This window comes from Panulirus ornatus, chromosome 64 (genome assembly GCF_036320965.1).
Source record: "Panulirus ornatus isolate Po-2019 chromosome 64, ASM3632096v1, whole genome shotgun sequence".
NCBI classification, from domain to species: domain Eukaryota; kingdom Metazoa; phylum Arthropoda; class Malacostraca; order Decapoda; family Palinuridae; genus Panulirus; species Panulirus ornatus.
The window spans coordinates 28,155,542-28,179,960 of NC_092287.1; the positions used below are offsets into that span (position 1 = coordinate 28,155,542).

At 39.7% G+C, this 24,419-nt stretch overlaps 1 protein-coding gene across 1 annotated transcript in view; it reads right to left on the bottom strand.

The window, feature by feature from the left end:
• Positions 1-243: 243 nt before the first annotated feature.
• Positions 244-24,419, bottom strand: part of Mau2 (Mau2 sister chromatid cohesion factor) — a 116,548-nt gene continuing 92,372 nt past the window's right edge. Inside the window, exons 6-12 of the mRNA XM_071657254.1 lie at positions 21,306-21,470; positions 18,488-18,639; positions 18,040-18,135; positions 17,329-17,534; positions 11,088-11,290; positions 9,037-9,236; positions 244-7,381 (exon numbers count right to left, since the gene is read on the bottom strand). Coding sequence (XP_071513355.1) covers positions 9,064-9,236; positions 11,088-11,290; positions 17,329-17,534; positions 18,040-18,135; positions 18,488-18,639; positions 21,306-21,470 — 995 coding nt within the window. The 3' untranslated portion in view covers positions 244-7,381; positions 9,037-9,063. The remainder of the gene's footprint in view (positions 7,382-9,036; positions 9,237-11,087; positions 11,291-17,328; positions 17,535-18,039; positions 18,136-18,487; positions 18,640-21,305; positions 21,471-24,419) is intronic.

The following is a 24,419-nucleotide window of genomic DNA, read 5'->3' on the forward strand; positions in this document are numbered from 1 at the left end:
TACCCTTACGTTACTCACTCGATCAAACCACCTCACACCACACATTGTCCTCAAACATCTCATTTCCAGCACATCCATCCTCCTGCGCACAACTCTATCCATAGCCCACGCCTCGCAACCATACAACATTGTTGGAACCACTATTCCCTCAAACATACCCATTTTTGCTTTCCGAGATAATGTTCTCGACTTCCACACTTTCTTCAAGGCCCCCAGAATTTTCGCCCCCTCCCCCACCCTATGATCCACTTTCGCCTCCATGGTTCCATCCGCTGCCAGATCCACTCCCAGATATCTAAAACACTTCACTTCCTCCAGTTTTTCTCCATTCAAACTCACCTCCCAATTGACTTGACCCTCAACCCTACTGTACCTAATAACCTTGCTCTTATTCACATTTACTCTTAACTTTCTTCTTCCACACACTTTACTAAACTCAGTCACCAGCTTCTGCAGTTTCTCACATGAATCAGCCACCAGCGCTGTATCATCAGCGAACAACAACTGACTCACTTCCCAAGCTCTCTCATCCCAACAGATGGGGGATATATATATATATATATATATATATATATATATATATATATATATATATATATATATATATATATATATACTCAACTTTCTAAAAGGGTAAACAGGAGAAGGAGTCATGAGGGGAGTGCTCATCCTCCTCGAAGGCTCTAAGTGGGGTGTCAAAATGTGTGTGGATGAAATCAAGATGAGAAAAAAGGAGAGTTAAGTAATTTGTTTGAGAAAGGAACCTGGATGTTTTGGCTCTGAGTGAAATGAAGCTCAAGGGGAAAGGGGAAGAGTGTTTTGGGAATGTTTTGGGAGTAAAGTCAGGGGTTGGTGAGAGAACAAGAGCAACGGAAGAAGCACTACTCCTGAAACAGGAGTTGTGGTAGTATGTGATAGAGTGTAAGAAAGTAAACTCTAGACTGATATGGGTAAAACTGAAAGTGGATGGAGAGAGATGGGTGATTATTGGTGCCTATGCACCTGGTTATAAGAAAGATCATGAGAGGCAAGTGGTTTGGGAGCAGCTGAATGACTGCACTAGGAGCTTTGATGTACAAGACCGGGTTATAGTGATGGATGATTTGAATGCAAAGGTAAGTAATGTGGCAGTTGAGGGTATAATTGGTGTACATGGGGTGTTCAGTGTTGTAAATGGAAATGGTGAAGAGCTTGTGGATTTGTGTGCTGATAAAGGACTGATGATTGGGAATACCTGGTTTAGAAAGATATACATAAGAATACATATGTAAGTAGAAGAGATGGCCAGAGAGCGTTATAGGATTATATGTTCATTGATAGGCACTTGAAAGAGAGACTTTTGGATGATACTGTGCTGAGAGGGGCAACTGGAGAGATGTCCGATCCTTATCTTGTAGAGGCAAAGGTGAAGATTTGTAGAGGTTTTCCGAAAAGAAGAGAGAATGTTGGGGTGAGGAGAGTAGGGAGAGTAAGTGAGCTTGGAAAGGAGACTTGTGTGAGGAAGTAACAGGAGAGATTGAGTGTAGAATGGAAAAAGATGAGAGCAAATGACGTAAGGGGAGCAGAGGAGGAATGGGATGTATTTAGGGAAGCAGTGATGGTTTGCGCAAAAGATGCCCGTGGCATGAGAAAGGTGGGAGGTGGGCAGATTAGAAAGGGTAGTGAGTGGTGTGATGAAGAAGATTGTTTGTGAAAGAGAGGAGAGAGGTATTTGGACGACTTTTGCAGGGAAATAGTGCAAATGACTGGGAGATGTATATAAGAAAGAGGCAGGATGTCAAGAGAAAGGTGCAAGAGGTGAAAAAGAGGGCAAATGTGAGTTGGGGTGAGAGTATCATAAAATTTTAGGGAGAATAAGATGTTTTGGAAGGAGATGAATAAAGTACATAAGACAAGAGAACAAATGGGAACATCAGTGAAGGCGGCTAATGGAGAAGTCACAACAAGTAGTGGTGATGTGAGGAGATGGAGTGAGTATCTTGAAGGTTTGTTGAATATGTTTGATGATAGAGTGGCAGATATAGGGTGTTTTGGTTGAGGTGGTGTGCAAATGGTTTGGTAAACAGAGAAGAGGTAGTGAAAGCTTTGCAGAAGATGAAAGCCAGCAAGGTGGTGGGTTTGGATGGTATTATAATGGAATTTGTTAAAAAAGGGGGTGACTGTGTTGTTGGCTGGCTGGTGAGGATATTCAATGTATGTGTGGTTCATGGTGAAGTACCTGAGGATTGGCAGAATGCATGCATAGTGCCATTGTACAAAGGCAAAAGGGATAAAGTTGAGTGTTCAAATTACAGAGGTATAAGTTTGAGTATTCCTGGGAAATTATATGGGAGGGTATTGATTGAGAGGGTCAAGGCATGTACAGAGCATCAGATTGGGGAAGAGCAGTGTGGTTTCAGAAGTGGTAGAGGATGTGTGAATCAGGTGTTTGCTTTGAAGAATGTATGTGAGAAATACTTAGAAAAACAAATGGATTTGTATGTAGCATTTATGGATCTGGAGAAGGCATATAATAGAGTTGATAGAGATGCTCTGTGGAAGGTATTAAGAGTATATGGTGATGGAGGGAAGTTGCTAGAAGTAGTGAAGAGTTTTTATCGAGGATGTAAGGCATGTGTACGTGTAGGAAGAGAGGAAAGTGATTGGTTCCCAGTGAATGTCAGTTTGCGGCAGGGGTGCATGATGTCTCCATGGATGTTTAATTTGTTCATGGATGGGGTTGTTAGGGAGGTGAATGCAAGAGTTTTGGAGAGAAGGGCAAGTATGCAGTCTGCTGGTGATGAGGGGGCTTGAGAAGTGAGTCAGTAGTTGTTTGCTGATGATACAGCACTGGTGGCTGATTCAGGTGAGAAACTGCAGAAGCTGGTGACTGAGTTTGGTAAAGTGTGTGAAAGAAGAAAGCTGACGGTATATGTGAGTAAGAGCAAGGTTATTAGGTTCCATAGGGTTGAAGGACAAGTCAATTGGGAGGTAAATTTGAATGGAGAAAAACTGGAGGAAGTGAAGTGTTTTAGATATCTGGGAGTGGAATTAGCAGCGGATGGAACCATGGAAGCGAAAGTGAGTCATAGGGTGGGGGAGGGGGCAAAGGTTCTGGGAGCATTGAAGAATGTGTGGAAGGCAAGGATGTTATCTCGGAAAGCAAAAATGAGTATATTTAAAGGAATAGTGGTCCCAACAATGTTATATGGTTGCCAGGTGTGGGCTATAGATAGGGCTGTGTGGAGGAGGGTGGATGTGTTGGAAATGAAATGTTTGAGGACACTATGTGGTGTGAGGTGGTTTGATCGAGTAAGTAATGAAAGGGTAAGAGAGGTGTGTGGTAATAAAGAGTGTGGTTGACAGAGCAGAAGAGGGTGTATTGAAATGGTTTGGTCACATGGAGAGAATGAGTGAGGAAAGATTGACAAAGAGGATATATGTGTCTGAGGTGGAGGGAACGAGGAGAAGTGGGAGACCAAATTGGAGGTGGAAAGATGGAGTGAAAAAGATTTTGAGTGATTGGGGCCTGAACATGCAGAGGGTGAAAGGCGGGCAAGGAATAGAGTGAATTGGATCGATGTGGTATACTGGGGTCGATGTGCTGTCAATGGATTGAATCAGGGCATGTGAAGCGTCTGGGGTAAACCATGGAAAGTTGTGTGGGGCCTGGATGTGGAAAGGGAGCTGTGGTTTTGGGCATTATTTCATGACAGCTAGAGACTGAGTGTGAACGAATGGGGCCTTTGTTGTCTTTTCCTACTGCTACCTTGCACAAATGAGGGGGGAGGGGGATGTTATTCCATGTGTGGCGAGGTGGCGATGGGAACAAATAAAGGCAGACAGTATGAATTATGTACATGTGTATATATGTATATGTCTGTGTGTGTATATATATGTGTACGTTGAGATGTATAGGTATGTATATTTGCGTGTGTGGATGTGTATGTATATACATGTGTATGGGGGTGGGTTGGGCCATTTCTTTTGTCTGTTTCCTTGCGCTACCTTGCAAATGCGGGAGACAGCGACAAAGCAAAATAAAAAAGAAAAAAAATATACACACACACACACACACACACACACACATACAATTGTAACAGAGGTAGGATGAAGGTGAATATTTATTTGGTAAGTGAATAAATGCAAATAAAGAGAAAGAAAAGAAAGTAAAAATGGTATTGCCTCACCAATATCAATGTAGAGAATGTTCAACAACCAAGTGTGAAGGGATGTAGCCAAACAAAAAATTAAAATTTAAGCTGTTTGGGGATACTCGGTGAGCTCTGATGTTTGAAACTGAATTTTATTTAGAGACAAACTGAGACAGTATGGCAAGTTCTAACGGTAGAGCAAATGAAGTAATGTGTTTTACAGGGGATGATGTGCTATTACTGGGCTGAACAGAGAATACAAATTGGTCAGGGGAAACCACTGAAATGCCTTTGGGGCCTAATTGTTGAAAGGAGGCTATTATTTCAGTGCTATATATATGACATCTAGAGGGTTGATGAGAAAAATGAGGCCATTTCTTCATCAGTTTCTGCGGCTACCTTGCTAGCATGGGGAATTGGTGAACATATATGAAAGAAAAAACATATACAATTATTCATAATTACCCAGAACCAATTTCTATGAAAGAGTCCTGGAGCTACCCAGCTTCTTTCTAAAGGTTCCTGCAGCATAAAACAGCACTATATCCAGTAGCAGGAAAGTAAACTCCTTTGGAGTGAGTTCTTTAACAAGGCTGTACTCCCAATGGTACAGTCTTACTAAAGGTAATGTCTCAGTTGTGGTGTAATCTCTTGCATGAAGAGCCACAAACAACAGATAATATGAATATATGATAGGGTTGATAGAGATGCTTTGTTGAAGGTCTTAAGAGTAATTGGTGTGGGAGGTAAGCTACTAGAAGCAGAGAAAAGTTTTTACCAAGGATGTAAGGCATGTGTACAAGTAGGAAGAGAGGAGAGTGATTGGTTCACAGTGAAGGTCGGTCTGCGATAGGGGTGTGTGATGTTCCCATGGTTGTTATACTGTTTATGGATGGGATGATTAGGGAAGTAAGTGTTAGAGTTTTGGAGAGACGGGCAAGTATGCAGTCTATTGGAGATGAGAGAGCTTGGGAAGTGAGTCAATTGTTGTTTGCCGATGATACAGCTCTGGTGGCTCATTGGAGTGAGAAACTGCAGAAGTAGGTGAGTGAATTTGGGAAAGTGTATTAAAGGAGAAAGTTGAGAGTAAATGTGAATAAGAGCAAGTTTATTAAGTTTAGTAGGGTTGAGAGACAAGTTAACTGGGATGTAAGTTTAAATGGAGAAAAATTGGAGGAAGTGGAGTGTTTTAGATACTTGGGGATGGACTTAGCAGCAAATGGAACCATGGAAGCGGAAGTGAGTCACAGGGTGGAGGGGCGAAGGCTTTGGGAGTGATGAAGAATGTGTGGAAGGAGAAAACATTATCTCAGAGAGCAAAAATGGGTATGTTTGAAGGAGTAGTAGTTCCAACAATATTATATGGTTGCAAGGCATGGGTGGTGGATAGGGTTGTATGGAGGAGAGTGGATGTGATGGAAATGAAATGTTGGAGGACAATGTGGTGTGAGGTGGTTTGATCGAGTAAGTAATGAAAGGGTAAGAGATATGTGGTTGAGAGAGCAGAGGAGGGTATGTTGAAATGGCTTGGACTTATGTAGAGAATGAGTGAGGAAAGATTAACAAAGAGGATATATGTGTCAGAGGTGGAGGGAACAAGGAGAAGCAGATCAAACTGGAGGTGGAAGGATGGTGTGGAAAAGATTTTGAGCAATTGGGGCTTGAACATACAGGAGGGTGAGAGGCATGTGAGGAACAGGGTGAGCTGGAATGATGTGGTATATTGGGGTCGACATGCTGTCTGTGGACTGAACCAGGGCATGTGAAACGCCTGGGGTAAACCATCAAATTGGGGAGGAGCAGTGTGGTTTCAGAAGTGGTAGAGGATGTGTGGATCAGGTGTTTGTTTTAAAGAATGCTTATGGGAAGTACCTAGAGAAACAGATGGTTTTGTATGTGGCATTTATGGATCTGGAAAAAGCATATGATAGGGTTGATAGAAATGCCTTGTGGAAGGTCTTAAGAATATATGATATGGGATGAAAGCTGCTAGAAGCAGTGAGAAATTTTTATGAAGGGTGTAAGGTAATTGCATAAGTAGGAAGATAAGAGAGTGAATGGTTTCAAGTGAATGTTAGTCTATGGCTGGGATATGTGATGTCACCATGGTTGTTTAATTTGTCTATAGATGGGGTGGTGAGGGAAGTAAATGTAAGAGTCTTGGAGAGAGGGGCAAATATGCAGTCTGTAGGGGATGAGAGGGCCTGGGAAGAATGTCAGTTTTTGTTTGCTGATGATACAGCAGTGGTGACGATTCAGTTGAGAAATATGTTGGATGAGAAGTGAAGACATAACTATTGTAATATAAGAGTAACATGAATGGAATGGGCTAAGTAAAGAAACAGTAAATGAAATTGATAAAAAAAAATTGAAACATTGCTCAACAGTAAAGAAAGTAGAAGTGATGGGGTTCCATGAAAGAAGAAATCCCTCTCCATAAAACACATATAGGTAATCAACTCGTTCAAATACACACATGTGCTTGCACACATGCACAAATACACATGCACATACATATTATACACCAACATTCAGTCTGTGCCACTGACTAACTGCACTGCCCTGGACCATAAATCAATCCACATGTGCAAACAATGAATTCAATTAAAATCATGCAGGTTTGGATAAGTTGATCAAGTGAGATTCTGACATGTTTTCTTGTTGATCCAAAACAACTGATTGATAGTGCATTCCAAAGTTGGCAAGTATCATACATACAAAAATGTGTATAAAATCTTAAGTGCTATGAGAATCAAAGTTATCAATATGAGGTACACCAATAATGTTGAACATTTATTATTTAATAAGATTTGATACCACAACCTCAAAAGAGATGATTACATTATTGATTTTTTGTAGCCTTAGTAATCAAATTCACTTTGCTAAGCTTACACAATGAAAAATACAGAATTCAAAATAGGACTCTTAAATCATACCAAAATTAAGAAATTCACAAACCATTAGGTTAATGTATGCATACAAAACTTAAAAGGATAATTCAAGTTACTATGTATTTAGCATAAAAAATGGATGTAGGATTTGACTTCTAGTCAGCAAGAAATGGGGAATGAAACTATTCCTGTATAGTACATCATCTCTAAAACAAAATTAAGAGAATTTTCACCAAAAAAATTGTCATGTTTACTGTCACTTGTGACCATATTCTCTTGCTGACACATAAAGATGCTGATAAAGCCTAGACCTCAGATGAAATCTTCATGAAGCTCTATCTTCACTAAATGCATATCCTGAAAGAATGTACCATTCATAAAATGTTAGTCACAATAAATACACATAATATCACATTTCCATTACATAACTCCACCTGAATAGCAGTGAAGCTCAAGAAGAACTATTGACACACAACACTGTCTTTGCAACTATTGCAGATTCCATCATGACTACTTTCTTAACCATATTCCATGTTTCTCTCACTTCCACAGTACCTTTTGGGAGAATCCCTTACTTGGCCTTCAACTAGGCAGTAATGTAAAGCTGCTGAAGCCGAATGGCAGACATCAGTGAGATATGCAAATACTTGACAAAAAATTTATCCTAAAAAGAGAAACTTCAATATGTCCCACATGGGAATGCAACAAAACTATACAAAAACACTGCTCTTATCACCTGCTAAAAGCTGTACCCCCATGCCCTATTAATGATGTCATTGGTAATCAATCCATTCACACACACACACATATGCAAATGTGTGTGTGTGCATGCACAGACACAGTAGTAAAGACATGGTTAAGAGAGAGGGCAATACAAGCATAAAACTCCCTCCCTGTAACACATAAATAGTAATCACACACATGCTTTTACATGTCTCCTCTTCAGCTCTCCATGCCACCAGTCTTTTACTGTCAAGTAGACTAGGATGAGCTTTCCCTTATTCATGATTTATCCATGATTTAGGTCATTATAGTCTTGAACACTGTTATTCTCTCTGTGTTCATGCCATCAAAGTACACAAAGTGAGAATGTCATGACAAGTGATTTTATTAAAAAAAGAAGAGGTGATGAAAGCCTGGTGTACAATAAAGTGTGGCAAGTCGTCTAGGATGGATGGGACTGAATTTCTTAACAAAGGAGGTGATTGTGTTGTTGATGGGTGAGTTGGAATTTTTAAACTATGTATGGCTCATGGCAAAGTGTCATTCTAAAAAAGACATGGGAAGAAAAGTGAATGTTCAAATTACAGAGTTATAAGTTTGTTGAGTGTACCTAGTTCATTGTATGGGAGAGCTGTGATTTTTAGGGTTGTGGAATACACTGAGGTCCAAACTGGGGAGGAATACTGTGGCTTTAGAAATGGTACAGGGTGTTTGGATTTGGTGTTTGCTTTGAATAATGTTTGAAAACCACTTGGAGAAACAGAAGTGTTTATGGATTAAGAGAAAGCATATGATAGGGTTGACTGAGATGCTCTGTGGGATGTTACAAATATATGGGTTGGTGAGGGAGGTGAATGCAAGGGTTTTGGAAAGAAGCAGAGGGGGCTGGGAGGTGAGCTGTTGTCTGCTGATGACATGTCACTGGTAGATGATCCGAGCAAGAAACTGTAGAAGCTGATGTCTGGTATAGCAATGGAGAGAGACAGGTTATTTAGAGTTAGTTTCACACTATCAAACTCCTAAAACATGTTCACTGTTTCCCATGTTATGTACTTGTATTTTCCTTTCATTTTTCTCTCTAATTTTACAACCTAACATCAAACTCTGTAGGTCATGGGGTTTGTACCATTCCTTAAAGTCCATACATCCACTCTGACAGCATTTATTGAAATTCTATCCTCTTCCTGTTCATGCTTTTAGCAAGTAAATACATTGCTTTTCTCTCACTTCTATCCCACATGATTTTCAAAAGTTACCAATGCATTAATTACAAGAGCGTACAACCTCACCTTGGTTCTTGAATCTAGATAATTTGTTTATATCTTCTCTGTCACTGGAAGGGGAAAAGGTCCTTCTGTCCACATGATTAGTTGATGCTCAGGTAATTGTGATGCAGTCATATGGTCAGTGAGTAGTGTTTGAGAAAAATTGTAGTGATTTTGGCTACTCCCTTGTTCATGGGGAACATCACCAAATTGGCGATATAAATCTGAAAGACAAATGGAAAAGGAGATATCACAGAGTACTATGAAATCAGCAAATTATTCAAACTTTATGTAGAAGAATGAGGATGAAAAATGTGAGCCAGCCACCTGGTTTGAAATTGTTGTCTAACAGACTGCATTTAAATACAACACAAGTAATGTTTTTGTATAAAACAAGGTTTAGTAATAGTGAACAGCTAGGATGATTCCATGAAACTGATATTGACTTTTTTTAAAAGTGACTCAAGAGCTTTAAGTGTACAATGAGTGAGTAAAGTTTCTAAAGAAAAGCACTACCCACTGGCTGGCTGAAGGCCTATCAGTGAGGGCAATGTCAATGGAGATGGACATCCCTAGGGAAATTCAAGCAGAGTTACAAATTGTCAGCTGTCTAGGCCTGCAACAAGTGCACTGCTGAACACCACATGAAACTGGTACTGATTTATCTTATCATACTCCAGCTTCTGACTGTCGCCTTATAAGGAATAGTGTTCATATTCTTGATGTGCTACATGTGAAATCTACCTAACTCAAAAACATTAAAATAGGTATTATAATGGTCAAATGCATCAATAAACATAAAAAAACAGACTCTGAAGTGGATAATCCTACTTTGGAAGGCTTAACACTACACACCACCTATGTTAATCCCCCATCACCAGCATTCTCAGTAAGAATCACTGAATATAATACAATTTACCAGTGAAATATCAGGTAGCAGTTGGTAGGAAGCCAATGACCAGGGAGGTATATTACCAGTACTACCCGCCTGGGTATCAGGAGGGTTAGTGATAGCTGCATAGTGAGCCAGCACTTATTTGGTTGTCCAGTTGCACTCCTCTGACCCAGGTAGCTGTCTTTTCTTTTTGCCTCACCTACATATGGACTGCTAGCATTCTCTCCACAAACATACAAAATCTCTCTCCCTGCCCCATGCAACACACACTTGGCTCACACAGCTCATTCTTCATAACTCTAGATTTCCTGTAGTGAGTACTGTGCTAGCACTGCCTTTTGGCAAAATGGTAGGAGCAATAGACAGAAGTAGTAGGCAGGAAAATTTAGGCAGGACTATTACATAGAAACATTACATAGAAGTAGTAGGTAGGAACATTAGGTAGAAGTAATCAGTATGAACATTAGGTAGGAGCCTCTGGAAACACTGCACTAGACTGGCCCTCTGCCAGTAGCCTGTTAAGGGTGCGGCATTATAGGCTAAGAAGTGGTAATGGAGTTCACTAGTTACGGAGACTACTGCTGTGACCACCCCCTTGAGGCAGTTCCTGAAGGGAAATGGCATCAGAGATATAGGCAGATAGATAGATAGATTTATTATGAAATTGCAACAGCTGCTGAATCAAAGGGTCTAAATTACAATATGATACGGTGTGGTATATTGATGGTAAGCTAAGATGTTTGGATATAGTTCATACATGAGAATTAGATTTGGGAAATTTTTAGTCTGGAACAGAACCCTCTTTAAACATGGTTTTCAATTTCTCATACAATAACATTTCACTAGAACATCAGATCATTAGGAATGTAACCCTGTCATTCTGTAATGATTTCCTGTGTATATATCCCCTGGTGTATGGGAAAAAGAATACTTCCCATGTATTCAATGTGTGTCAAAGAGGGCAACGAAAATGTACTACACATCAGTGAAAGCAGTGGATGAAATACACTTCTAAAGTGATTTCTATTTGTTTCAGTATCAGAGGAATATGTTCAAAATTTTCTGGTTAAATACTTAACTTAAAAAACATGAAATCACAGTGCTGGAAAGAAAACCTATGCCCAGAGTTATGGAGTTAGTATAAAAATTATTTCCAAAGTGGATATACTAAGTATCAAACCTTTCAGTATAGCAGAAGACCACAGCTGCAAATGGAGGTCTGGAATCTTGGAGGCTAACTGCATAGCTGGTGTAACCATGTTGTGGGCTTCACGTGGATTACCAAGAGCTAGGAAGATGTGTCCAAGAAGCACCAAGGAACAAGATGTCAGGCGGTTTAAGTCCTCAGCATTGGCCATTTTCAGGGATTCACGTAAAAATCGTCTAAGAATAATAGGAAATGGTGATAGTACATACCATATATGTAACAACAACAAAAGAAACAAGTGCCAAAATAACTGAAGGAACATTCTTTTCCTAAAATGGATAATCAACAGATATTAAAAGGGATAAGATTAAAACTGGGACATTTAACAAAAAAAATTGAAAAATAATGAAACACTGGTTCTGAAAAAACATCTAGCATTCAGGTTCTAATGAAAATATTGCATCTGGATAGAAAAAATAATGAAATAAAACTTTGCTTAAGTGAGAACATCCATAGGATACTTACCTCTAAATCTCTCTTGATGACAGATGCAGACACAGAGAAATAAGTGGGTGATTCAGAGCACTTAACAGAGTGGTCAATATATCAATTAACTGCCAGTGACAAACCACCAATAATAAACCAAACTGATCAGAATTAACTGAACTAGCAACACACTAGCTGAGCTGAACACTAGTTAACTCCAACAATTCTATGTAGTAGCCTAACCAGCAATAGGAAACAAATAATTCAGCTACACAGTTTTACCTGACTATCTGGTAAACAGAACAGCAATGTGTGGTTGGGTTCACAACTATGTTTCTGTGCTTCAAACATTATTAAATTGAGTTAAAGTAAAATTTCCAACATCAAATCTTCCTCTGAATACTCCTCATTCAGTGACAAAAATCAGTAGTAGTCCCTTGTTGTAGTCTCCATAGAAAATCAGCTCTGAACATCTGACAAGCTACAAAGAAACAAAATAATCCTCGGGGAAGTCAAGAAAATTCAACATCTAGATCCTCCAAAATTTGGGAAAGCCTAACAATCTTCAACAAAATTTTCCGAGAAAGCTCTCAAATTTGCCAGAAAACCACAGGACCATAGCATGTACTGGAAAAGACTCAAAACTACCAAGCATGAGGCATAGGCTGAATCACTTTGGATATTCCACCAATCATCAAGACTGGTTTTAAATGAATGACAAATAGATCCAAAAATTCCTTGGACTGAAGGAAAAAATCCATCTACTATCAAAAGCAAGACCTTTACCATCAACACAGGCCTGAAGGTCAAAGAAGATTAATTGATATCAAATATCAGTAATAGTGGGAAAACGTCTAGTTAATCTAGCACTTTACCAACAGCAGTAACATGAGCTATTTCTAAGACACATATCACATTCATAAACCAAGTTATATTGGTTCCAGTCTTTTTTTATTCCATGACTGCCTAATGCTCTTACATGATAATAAAGCCTTCACACAATATTTGAAAAACCTGAGATTCTCCTAAACTGGATCACCAGTTTTCGTGGTCATAATCTTATTAATCTTAAAGAGCCTGGAAAGAGGTACCCTTGTCAATCTCCTAATATTAAATAGGTCAAACAAGTTATCAGTCTCCCCAAGAACAAAAACTGCTGGCTTGGATAATTTTTTTTTTTTTTTTTTTTTTTATACCTCGTCGCTGTCTCCCGCGGTTGCGAGGTAGCACAAGGAAACAGACGAAAGAAATGGCCCAACCCCCCCCATACACATGTATATACATACGTCCACACACGCAAATATACATACCTACACAGCTTTCCATGGTTTACCCCGGACGCTTCACATGCCTTGATTCAATCCACTGACAGCACGTCAACCCCTGTATACCACATCGCTCCAATTCACTCTATTCCTTGCCCTCCTTTCACCCTCCTGCATGTTCAGGCCCCGATCACACAAAATCCTTTTCACTCCATCTTTCCACCTCCAATTTGGTCTCCCTCTTCTCCTTGTTCCCTCCACCTCCGACACATATATCCTCTTGGTCAATCTTTCCTCACTCATTCTCTCCATGTGCCCAAACCATTTCAAAACACCCTCTTCTGCTCTCTCAACCACGCTCTTTTTATTTCCACACATCTCTCTTACCCTTACGTTACTTACTCGATCAAACCACCTCACACCACACATTGTCCTCAAACATCTCATTTCCAGCACATCCATCCTCCTGCGCACAACTCTATCCATAGCCCACGCCTCGCAACCATACAACATTGTTGGAACCACTATTCCTTCAAACATACCCATTTTTGCTTTCCGAGATAATGTTCTCGACTTCCACACATTTTTCAAGGCTCCCAAAATTTTCGCCCCCTCCCCCACCCTATGATCCACTTCCGCTTCCATGGTTCCATCCGCTGACAGATCCACTCCCAGATATCTAAAACACTTCACTTCCTCCAGTTTTTCTCCATTCAAACTCACCTCCCAATTGACTTGACCCTCAACCCTACTGTACCTAATAACCTTGCTCTTATTCACATTTACTCTTAACTTTCTTCTTCCACACACTTTACCAAACTCCGTCACCAGCTTCTGCAGTTTCTCACATGAATCCGCCACCAGCGCTGTATCATCAGCGAACAACAACTGACTCACTTCCCAAGCTCTCTCATCCCCAACAGACTTCATACTTGCCCCTCTTTCCAAGACTCTTGCATTTACCTCCCTAACAACCCCATCCATAAACAAATTAAACAACCATGGAGACATCACACACCCCTGCCGCAAACCTACATTCACTGAGAACCAATCACTTTCCTCTCTTCCTACACGTACACATGCCTTACATCCTCGATAAAAACTTTTCACTGCTTCTAACAACTTGCCTCCCACACCATATATTCTTAATACCTTCCACAGAGCATCTCTATCAACTCTATCATATGCCTTCTCCAGATCCATAAATGCTACATACAAATCCATTTGCTTTTCTAAGTATTTCTCACATACATTCTTCAAAGCAAACACCTGATCCACACATCCTCTACCACTTCTGAAACCACACTGCTCTTCCCCAATCTGATGCTCTGTACCTGCCTTCACCCTCTCAATCAATACCCTCCCATATAATTTACCAGGAATACTCAACAAACTTATACCTCTGTAATTTGAGCACTCACTCTTATCCCCTTGGCCTTTGTACAATGGCACTATGCACGCATTCCGCCAATCCTCAGGCACCTCACCATGAGTCATACATACATTAAATAACCTTACCAACCAGTCAACAATACAGTCACCCCCTTTTTTAATAAATTCCACTGCAATACCATCCAAACCTGCTGCCTTGCCGGCTTTCATCTTCCGCAAAGCTTTTACTACCTCTTCTCTGTTTACCAAATCATTTTCCCTAACCCTCTCACTTTGCACACCACCTCGACCCAAACACCCTATATCTGCCACTCTGTCATCAGACACATTCAACAAACCTTCAAAATACTCATTCCATCTCCTTCTCACATCACCACTACTTGTTATCACCTCCCCATTTACGCTCTTCACTGAAGTTCCCATTTGCTCCCTTGTCTTACGCACCCTATTTACCTCCTTCCAGAACATCTTTTTATTCTCCCTAAAATTTACTGATAGTCTCTCACCCCAACTCTCATTTGCCCTTTTTTTCACCTCTTGCACCTTTCTCTTGACCTCCTGTCTCTTTCTTTTATACTTCTCCCACTCAATTGCATTTTTTCCCTGCAAAAATCGTCCAAATGCCTCTCTCTTCTCTTTCACTAATACTCTTACTTCTTCATCCCACCACTCACTACCCTTTCTAAACAGCCCACCTCCCACTCTTCTCATGCCACAAGCATCTTTTGCGCAATCCATCACTGATTCCCTAAATACATCCCATTCCTCCCCCACTCTCCTTACTTCCATTGTTCTCACCTTTTTCCATTCTGTACACAGTCTCTCCTGATACTTCCTCACACAGGTCTCCTTCCCAAGCACACTTACTCTCACCACCTTCTTCACCCCAACATTCACTCTTCTTTTCTGAAAACCCATACTAATCTTCACCTTAGCCTCCACAAGATAATGATCAGACATCCCTCCAGTTGCACCTCTCAGCACATTGGATAATGTTCCTGCATATATATATATTTGTGAGTATAATAGTGCCCACCCAAAATCTTCTTCAAGTCAACCTTAAAATATGGGATGATAAAGAAACTTTAGATTAACCACAAAACTGTGACCATCTTTTAAGAAACGGAATAAGTTAGCATACAAGAACTATCACAGCATCGCCCTCCTTTCCACTCGCAGAAAGTTCCTCACCCACATCCTTCAAAAATGCCTTGGTAGATTCAAGAGAAATGCAGGGAGTTGAATCTAGAGGTTTACATGGCTTTTGTTGATCTGATGAAAGCTTTCAACTCAATCATATTGCCAACTCAAGGGTTCTGTCAGTGTCTGGTTGCTTTTTAAAGCTTGTAGATTTTTTTATTTCTCCATAACCAAATGACTACCACCAGACTTTGAAATGGATTAGGACCAATTCCTTTGTCATTTAAATTGAAAAAAAAGGATACATTATTGCCCGAATGTTCTTTAACATCTACCATACCATCATCCTGATTTTCACGCATAATTGCCTCCTATCTGTAATCACTGGTGAATACCTGATACAAGTACAGATCTTTGATCTTAGCTGTCTTCATGGTAGAAATCAGAATCATCATAAGAATCATCACAGTCCTTGCCCAAATTGTAAAGGTTTTGCAAACAAGCTGATACATCTCTGATGCCAGGAACTGGCATCAGAGATGCTGAGGAACTTGAGAGGAACTGAGGAACTTGCTAAGCACTGGAACAACCATAGAGATCCATCAACCTGCTGGTGAAGAAATGCTGGAAATTGTTGTACACATTGCTTACATTGGCAGCCATTTCTCCCAAATGGCAAATGGAGAATCCAATATGCCAATGCATCTTTCAAAAACTACCTGTGTCTCTAATAAATGAGACCTCTAAAATGACATTAAGATCTTGCCATATAAGTCAGTGATACTCTTCAATCATCTCTACATTTGAAACAAGATTGAATTACTGAACCCACCTTAATAGCTTAACATATACCAACAGTGCTACTTTTGGAAGATATTACAAAATGAATAGGAAGATTGCTGCACCAATGCCAGCACCCTTTCTCAAGCACAGATCACCAGTATTTAGGTGATCGTAAGGCAACAATTCCAATCGTCTAAGCCATGAATACAGATGAATGAAAGTTAAACTTCATAAACAAGTCTTTTACTCCTTGCTCTATAATGATCTTCGAATTCAAGGCATGCAAAGGGATTACATAAAAACTTATAAACCAAGGAAGGTAAAAAGACCCAAGTGGTACTGCAACCTCAACCAAGCTGCCTTTCACTTCAAAGAGATCCACCTTGCCCATGAAGCTGATAAAAGGTAAGAAGGAAGGGGAATGAAATCCAGACCAACAAATAATCCTTCCCTTGGGAACCACTTGGTACATCTGCCATAGGATCTGTGGGTCAAGAACTGAACTTTTGGGTTAACTGAGGACTTTGCAGCAGACATCATCCAAGAATCAAGGGACAGCAGATCTCCTTAACAGACAGCAGTATGCAATAGGCTGTCAGTATTTTGCAGTGTACAGGCATAAACAATCCAACCCTGATGTTTGGAACCTTGCAAAGCTTGTATGGGAAAGGCATTAACTAATGCAGCCTGAGACATATGTTATGCTTGTGAAGATGCTGCATTCTCAGAAAATATCAAATTTATAAGTATTTTAAATATTTTTCTTTAAATTCTTCATCGTACGCATATGAGAAAAAGACTACATGCATATGATATCTGATATCCTCGTGCACCTCCTGATACATCAACCTTGCACAATCATGTTTACAATACTTTTTCACTATCAACATCTGTTGTTGTGAATAGCTATAATTATCTGTTACTGCCAATTGGTGAGATGTTATATAGGGAAATCAGGTAACCAGTAGTTATGCCAAATATGTAGCATAAACAGTGCATTCAGGTTAACTCATCCTGAAGACTCTCAGTGGATAGAACTTTAGGAGGTGACAACTGTTAAGTAATCTGACAAAGTGTTTCATGTGATCCATGTTGTCTTAGGTCAAGACCAATCTAAGGCATGTTTCTGTTGTTAACTACAGAATGAACATGCCTCTAAGTGTAGGCATCTTATCAATCATAAATTTCTATAGCTTCTCTGTACTTACTTGCCATCATTATGACGACTTGTGAAGAAAGCATGGAGCCCCTGGACATAAAATGATGCTGCACGCAGACTTTGAGACTGTGTAGGCAATGTTTCAGGGTTTATTCTATCCATAATGGCTGCAAAGTCCCTTTCCCGCTGACATCTTAGGTATACCACAGCAAGGTTGAGATTTGCAAAGATCCAGAGATCTCTGTTCTTTGAGGTCTGTAAATAGTGTAAATACCAAAAATTACACTCATAGACAGATAGCCAGATACACCTACAGAGTATCCTCCTAAACCTAGGCTCTGAATGCTGACCAGACATTCTGAAAACCAGCTATTCCCTTCTGTGTTCATACCCCTCTGTGCAAATATAATATAGGGAAAAAATTTCTATGAAATGATGAATTTGCAGGTAATAGTATATAAAGATAAAAAGAATGCTACATCATTAACTTTGTGTTGGCTGGTCCAGTGTTCAATGAGTGTACAGAGGTGAAAGGCAAACACATGACATCACACGACTTGAAATGTGGTTCCATCCATGGGATATGGCTGATTCTGAGCACTTGGGGAATCTCACAGAAGGAATTTTAGGGGCAGAAATAAGAAAATAGGGAAATTTAAACAACTGTGACCCATAACCAGTTACAAAATGCAGTATCATCCCACCAAACTCCACTCTACTGCACTGCATCTTAATGCTCTTAACCATACTGCAATCTTACCCTGAGGGCAGCATTAAACTGGATTTCTGCTGCACTGGAGTTGTTCATACTCATGGCATACACAGCAAGCAATGTGTGCAGTTGTGCACGGTAGGCCTGGAGGAAAGATAAACCTTATTGTTTGAATGCAGCATAAAGAAAATGATAATTTTACTCAAGCTTGGAAAAGTGTATTAAGAAGATAGCTTAAAGATATTTGACAATTATCATCAGCACTCTGCAAAGATCTTGTCCATGTAGTTCGTCTCCTAACAGAACCTTTTGTGTAACCCCCCCAATGCAGAACTATTGGATGAATAAAAATATAGATTTTGAAATTTAAAAACTTTTCTCTCTGAGCCAGCGTCATGCAAGCATGAGAACTGATCAACGGATGTATTCATTCATTAGCTAAGAAACTTATAACAATAATCATTTTAGAGGTAAGGCTAACCAATGGTCCACACACCTGGAGTTGCTTAGCATCCTCTCGAAGAAGCTGGCAGACCTTTGCAATCTCCTTAATGGCTTGAGCTTTGGATCCAACAATCAGGTGGCACATGACACTGTGTTCTAAAAGCAACAGCTGCAGTGAGCTCAGTATAGATGCATTATCTTCAGCTGAAAAACAAGTAATAATTTTGAATTACAACACTTCTGAAATATATTTCTAGCCTGATAAGGGTGGATAAGTATGGATGTAAGAGTGCTAAAATGACAATAGTACAGGTACATGTGCATTTACTCCAGGTTTCCAGCAGCAAGGGAATAAATTTAAGAGAAACAGCAAAGACGAGGACAAACATACTTTCCCCTTCATTAGTCTGTAAATATTTGAAAACTTTGTGCAAATCCTCATGCAATTCTCTTGGACACAAAAAAAATCAGAAGGAAAAACCAAAAGCTGGTAGGTTAAGTTAATGCACAGAACCCACTTGGAGCATATACAGGATACCTAATACTGGTCTGATCAGCCAGCTAATATACCATCTTGCTGATTTAGACAGAGTCCAGTGACAGGGAAGTGAAGCAAAGAATTGGCTATTGTCAATAACTAAACGACTGACACAATAGAAAAGAACATGCCACTTTCCTTGGAAAATACCCTGGGGACCTAAACTTACTATTTTCAACAGCACTGCTTAAAAATTTCCTGCCAGAAAGTTTGGTGGTGAAATTCTATGCATTCAAGCTTTTCATTTGTTAAAGTTAGGAATCAGAATGTTTTAAAAAATGAAATATTCACAAGTTTTATCTTGCTTAAACCCACAGACAGAAGATAACTTTCAAAAAGCTATACACCACTGGAAAATGTCAAATCACCTGATTCCAAGTATGAGTTGAAAGAAATACATATAAAAGTACAAAAGTGGAAGATATATACAAACAAATGAGCTAACATAACTTATATGGCCATAGGATAACCCTGAAGTTTATATTAAGTGTATATCACCTGGCTTGAGAGGGGAAAGCTACAGCAGAGGGTGCATTATTCCTTAACTCTTATTACCCATTTCTATCCTATAAACACCAAAACAACATGGGTGACAAATATTTAAGTGTGTGAGAATGTAATTGCAAAAAAGCGTGAGGAGGATACCAAAGCTGTGGACTTGGGGGATATGCATTGAGGATGTCGCCAAGTAATGTCAACATGATCGTTCAATTTGTTTATGAATAGGGTGTCGAGGGGGGTGAATACAAGAGTCTTGGAGAGAGGGGCAAGTATGCAGTCTGTGGGGAATGAGAGGGCCTACATCAGCTGTTGTTTGCTGATGATGCAGCACTGGTGGTGAGAAACTGGAGAAGCTGGTGACTAAATTTGAAATTAAGTGTAAAGGGAGAAAGATGAGAGCAAATGTGAAAAAACAAGGTTTCTGGGTATAGCAGGCTTAAAGGACAGGTTAGTTAAGGTCTGAGTTTGAATGGAAAAAACTGGGGAAGTGAGGTGTTTTCGATACCTGGGAGTGGACACGGCAATGAATGGAACAATGGAAGTGAATCATAGGGTGGGGTAGGAGGCAAAGGTTCTGGGACCACTGAAGAATATGTTGAAAGAGACATTGTTATCTGGGAGGGCAAAAACGGGTTTGTCTGAAGGAAGAGTAGTCCCAACAATATTATACCAATGCAAGGGATGGACTATTGATAAGGCTGTCTGGAGAAGGGTGTATGTGTTGGACATAAAATGTTTAAGGACAATATGTGGTGTGAGGTTGTTTGATCAAGTGAGTCATGAAAGAGTGAGAGAGATGCAGGGTAATAATAAAAGTGTGGTTGAGAGAGCTGAAGAAGGTGTGCTGAAATTATTTAAACTTATGGAGAAAATGAGTGAGGAAAGGTTGACGAAGAGGATATAAGTGTAAGAAATGGAGGTAACAGGGAGAACTGGGAGACCAAATTGGAAATGGAAGGATGGATTGAAAAATATTTTGAGTAATCAGGGCCTGAACATGCAAGAGGGTGAAAGGCTTGCATGGGACAGAGTGAATTGGAACAATGTGGTATACGGGGGTCGATGACGTGCTGTAAATGGACTGAAACAAGGAATGTGAAGCTTCTGGGGTAAAACATGGAGGTCTGTGGTGCCTGACTGTGGATGGCGAGCTGTGGTTTCAGTGCTTTACACATGACAGCTAGAGAGTTGATGTGAACAGATGCTGCCTTTCTTTGTTCCTGGCATTACCTCACTAATGCAAGAAACCTCAATCAGTTATAAAAAAAGAATACATTGATAAAATTCTGATTTTCATTTCATTTCCCTGACTAACCATTGAGCTTTGCAATCTGCTGAATAGGCTGATCTTTTTTTTTCATACATAATTGCTATTTCCCACACTAGCAAGGTAGTGTCAAGAACAGATGACAGCCTTGGTGGGAAAAACCCTCATGTGACCCCCTTCTTTGTTCCTTCTTTTGAAAAATAAAGCAGGAGAGGATTTCCTGCTCCCATCCCTTATAGTCGCCTTGTATGACACATGCAGAATACATGTGTAGTATTCTTTTTCCCCTACCCCCAGGGCTAAAGCTTATCTGTATAAGTATGAAAATACTTTATTAATAAACTTCTAATTTTCATTTCATTTTGTAAGCTAAACTAACCTTCGAGCTTTTCAATCTGCAAGATAGCCTTGTCTGTATACATGAAACTCCATTATTGTAAAATTCTGATTTTCATTTCATATATGAACCTCTGATATTTTCAATTTGCAGGATAGCCTTGTCTATATATAAGTGAAAACTTTTATCAATAAAATTCTTATTTTCATTTCATTTTGTTTACTAACCTTTGAGCTTTTCAATCTGCAAGAGAGCCTTGTCTGTGTATTTCTGTGCTTTTTCCATATACCCTGCCTGCATGGAATGCATGACTGACACCAAGTAGACCAGCACACACAATTGCTCTCTGGGCAGCCATGCAAACATTTCACTTCCGCTGCTTGGATTGACTTCTGTAACAATAACAAATGCAACAATTACATCTTTTTATGCCAGACTTGATGATAAGGATTTTTCAGAGGAATGTTCTGATGTAGTATCTATTATAAATAGTGTAAATGATCCACCAATTGTAATTTCTCATGAGGATGTACTGTTATCTTTAAAAAAGGTGAAAATTGGCAAGGCAAATGGTTCTGATATTACATGAGCCAAAATATTAAAATCGTGCTCTGTACAATTGTGTAAGCCTTTACATGCTCCAATATAAATGTTCCTACTTCATGGGTAACATCAGAAATTATACCTGTACCTAAGATTCCATTATCTATTATTAAGAATGACATAAGACCTGTAGTTCTCACATCAGTTGTGATGAAATGCTCCGAAGTCATTCTTAAAAACTATGTAAGTATGTAGATCCTGTAAGAGATACTATGCAGTTTGCATACTGTAAAGGAATAGGTGTTGAAGATGCAACCATAAAGTTATTACATCAAATTACACATCTTGACCTGCCTAACACTTATGCAAGAGTTTTAATTATTGATTTCAGTAGTGCATTTAATACTATACAACCTCATATTCTGTTAAGAAACTACATTCTTTGAAGGTAAATAACAACCTCATTTCTTGGATATATATAGTTACCTAACAAATGGACCACAATTTGTAAAACTTGGAATGTTTTATTGCCTTTATTATTCACTTTATACACAAATGATTGCTCTAGAAACTATAGAACCTGTTCTATTATCAGATATACTGATGACACAGTGATTATTGGAAAAAATAAGGAATGAATATGAACATGAGTATCAGGCTCAAGTTAATGACTTTGTTCAATGGTGTGATGAAAATTACTTGAATCTAATATCAAAAAGCCCAGAGAAATGGTGATTGACTTTCGTAGGAAGGAAAAGTGCATTGAACAACTAATTCTATGTGTATGACACAGAATTTAATACCTAAGATATTAGGTCATTTTTTTTTACAAAAATTTTGGTGGCTGATTCTAAATATCCTATCAATTTTTCTCCATCAGTTCTGGTTATCGAAATATGATGTACCCCTAATTGCTATGCATAAAAAGAAGGTTTCATACAAGTAGAATTTGTTTATTTATGAATAAATGTTGAATGTTGGGGTGAAGAGGGTGGTGAGAGTAAGTGAGCTTGGGAAGGAGACTTGTGTGAGGAAGTACCAGGAGAGACTGAGTACAGAATGGAAAAAGGTGAGAACAATGGAAGTAAGGAGAGTGGGGGAGGAATGGGATGTATTTAGGGAATCAGTGATGGATTGCGCAAAAGATGCTAGTGGCATGAGAAGAGTGGGAGGTGGGTTGATTAGAAAGGGTAGTAAGTGGTGGGATGAAGAAGTAAGAGTATTAGTGAAAGAGAAGAGAGAGGCATTTGGACGATTTTTGCAGGGAAAAAATGCAATTGAGTGGGAGATGTATAAAAGAAAGAGACAGGAGGTCAAGAGAAAGGTGCAAGAGGTGAAAAAAAGGGCAAATGAGAGTTGGGGTGAGAGAGTATCATTAAATTTTAGGGAGAATAAAAAGATGTTCTGGAAGGAGGTAAATAAAGTGCGTAAGACAAGGGAGCAAATGGGAACTTCGGTGAAGGGCGCAAGTGGGGAGGTGATAACAAGTAGTGGTGATGTGAGAAGGAGATGGAGTGAGTATTTTGAAGGTTTGTTGAATGTGTTTGATGATAGAGTGGCAGATATAGGGTGTTTTGGTCGAGGTGGTGTGCAAAGTGAGAGGGTTAGGGAAAATGATTTTGTAAACAGAGAAGAGGTAGTGAAAGCTTTGCGGAAGATGAAAGCCGGCAAGGCAGCAGGTTTGGATGGTATTGCAGTGGAATTTATTAAAAAAGGGGGTGACTATTGTTGACTGGTTGGTAAGGTTATTTAATGTATGTATGACTCATGGTGAGGTGCCTGAGGATTGGCGGAATGCGTGCATAGTGCCATTGTACAAAGGCAAAGGGGATAAGAGTGAGTGCTCAAATTACAGAGGTATAAGTTTGTTGAGTATTCCTGGTAAATTATATGGGAGGGTATTGATTGAGAGGGTGAAGGCATGTACAGAGCATCAGATTGGGGAAGAGCAGTGTGGTTTCAGAAATGGTAGAGGATGTGTGGATCAGGTGTTTGCTTTGAAGAATGTATGTGAGAAATACTTAGAAAAGCAAATGGATTTGTATGTAGCATTTATGGATCTGGAGAAGGCATATGATAGAGTTGATAGAGATGCTCTGTGGAAGGTATTAAGAATATATGGTGTGGGAGGAAAGTTGTTAGAAGCAGTGAAAAGTTTTTATCGAGGATGTAAGGCATGTGTACGTGTAGGAAGAGAGGAAAGTGATTGGTTCTCAGTGAATGTAGGTTTGTGGCAGGGGTGTGTGATGTCTCCATGGTTGTTTAATTTGTTTATGGATGGGGTTGTTAGGGAGGTAAATGCAAGAGTTTTGGAAAGAGGGGCAAGTATGAAGTCTGTTGGGGATGAGAGAGCTTGGGAAGTGAGTCAGTTGTTGTTCGCTGATGATACAGCGCTGGTGGCTGATTCATGTGAGAAACTGCAGAAGCTGGTGACTGAGTTTGGAAAAGTGTGTGGAAGAAGAAAGTTAAGAGTAAATGTGAATAAGAGCAAGGTTATTAGGTACAGTAGGGTTGAGGGTCAAGTCAATTGGGAGGTGAGTTTGAATGGAGAAAAACTGGAGGAAGTGAAGTGTTTTAGATATCTGGGAGTGGATCTGGCAGCGGATGGAACCATGGAAGCGGAAGTGGATCATAGGGTGGGGGAGGGGGCGAAAATCCTGGGGGCCTTGAAGAATGTGTGGAAGTCGAGAACATTATCTCGGAAAGCAAAAATGGGTATGTTTGAAGGAATAGTGGTTCCAACAATGTTGTATGGTTGCGAGGCGTGGGCTATGGATAGAGTTGTGCGCAGGAGGATG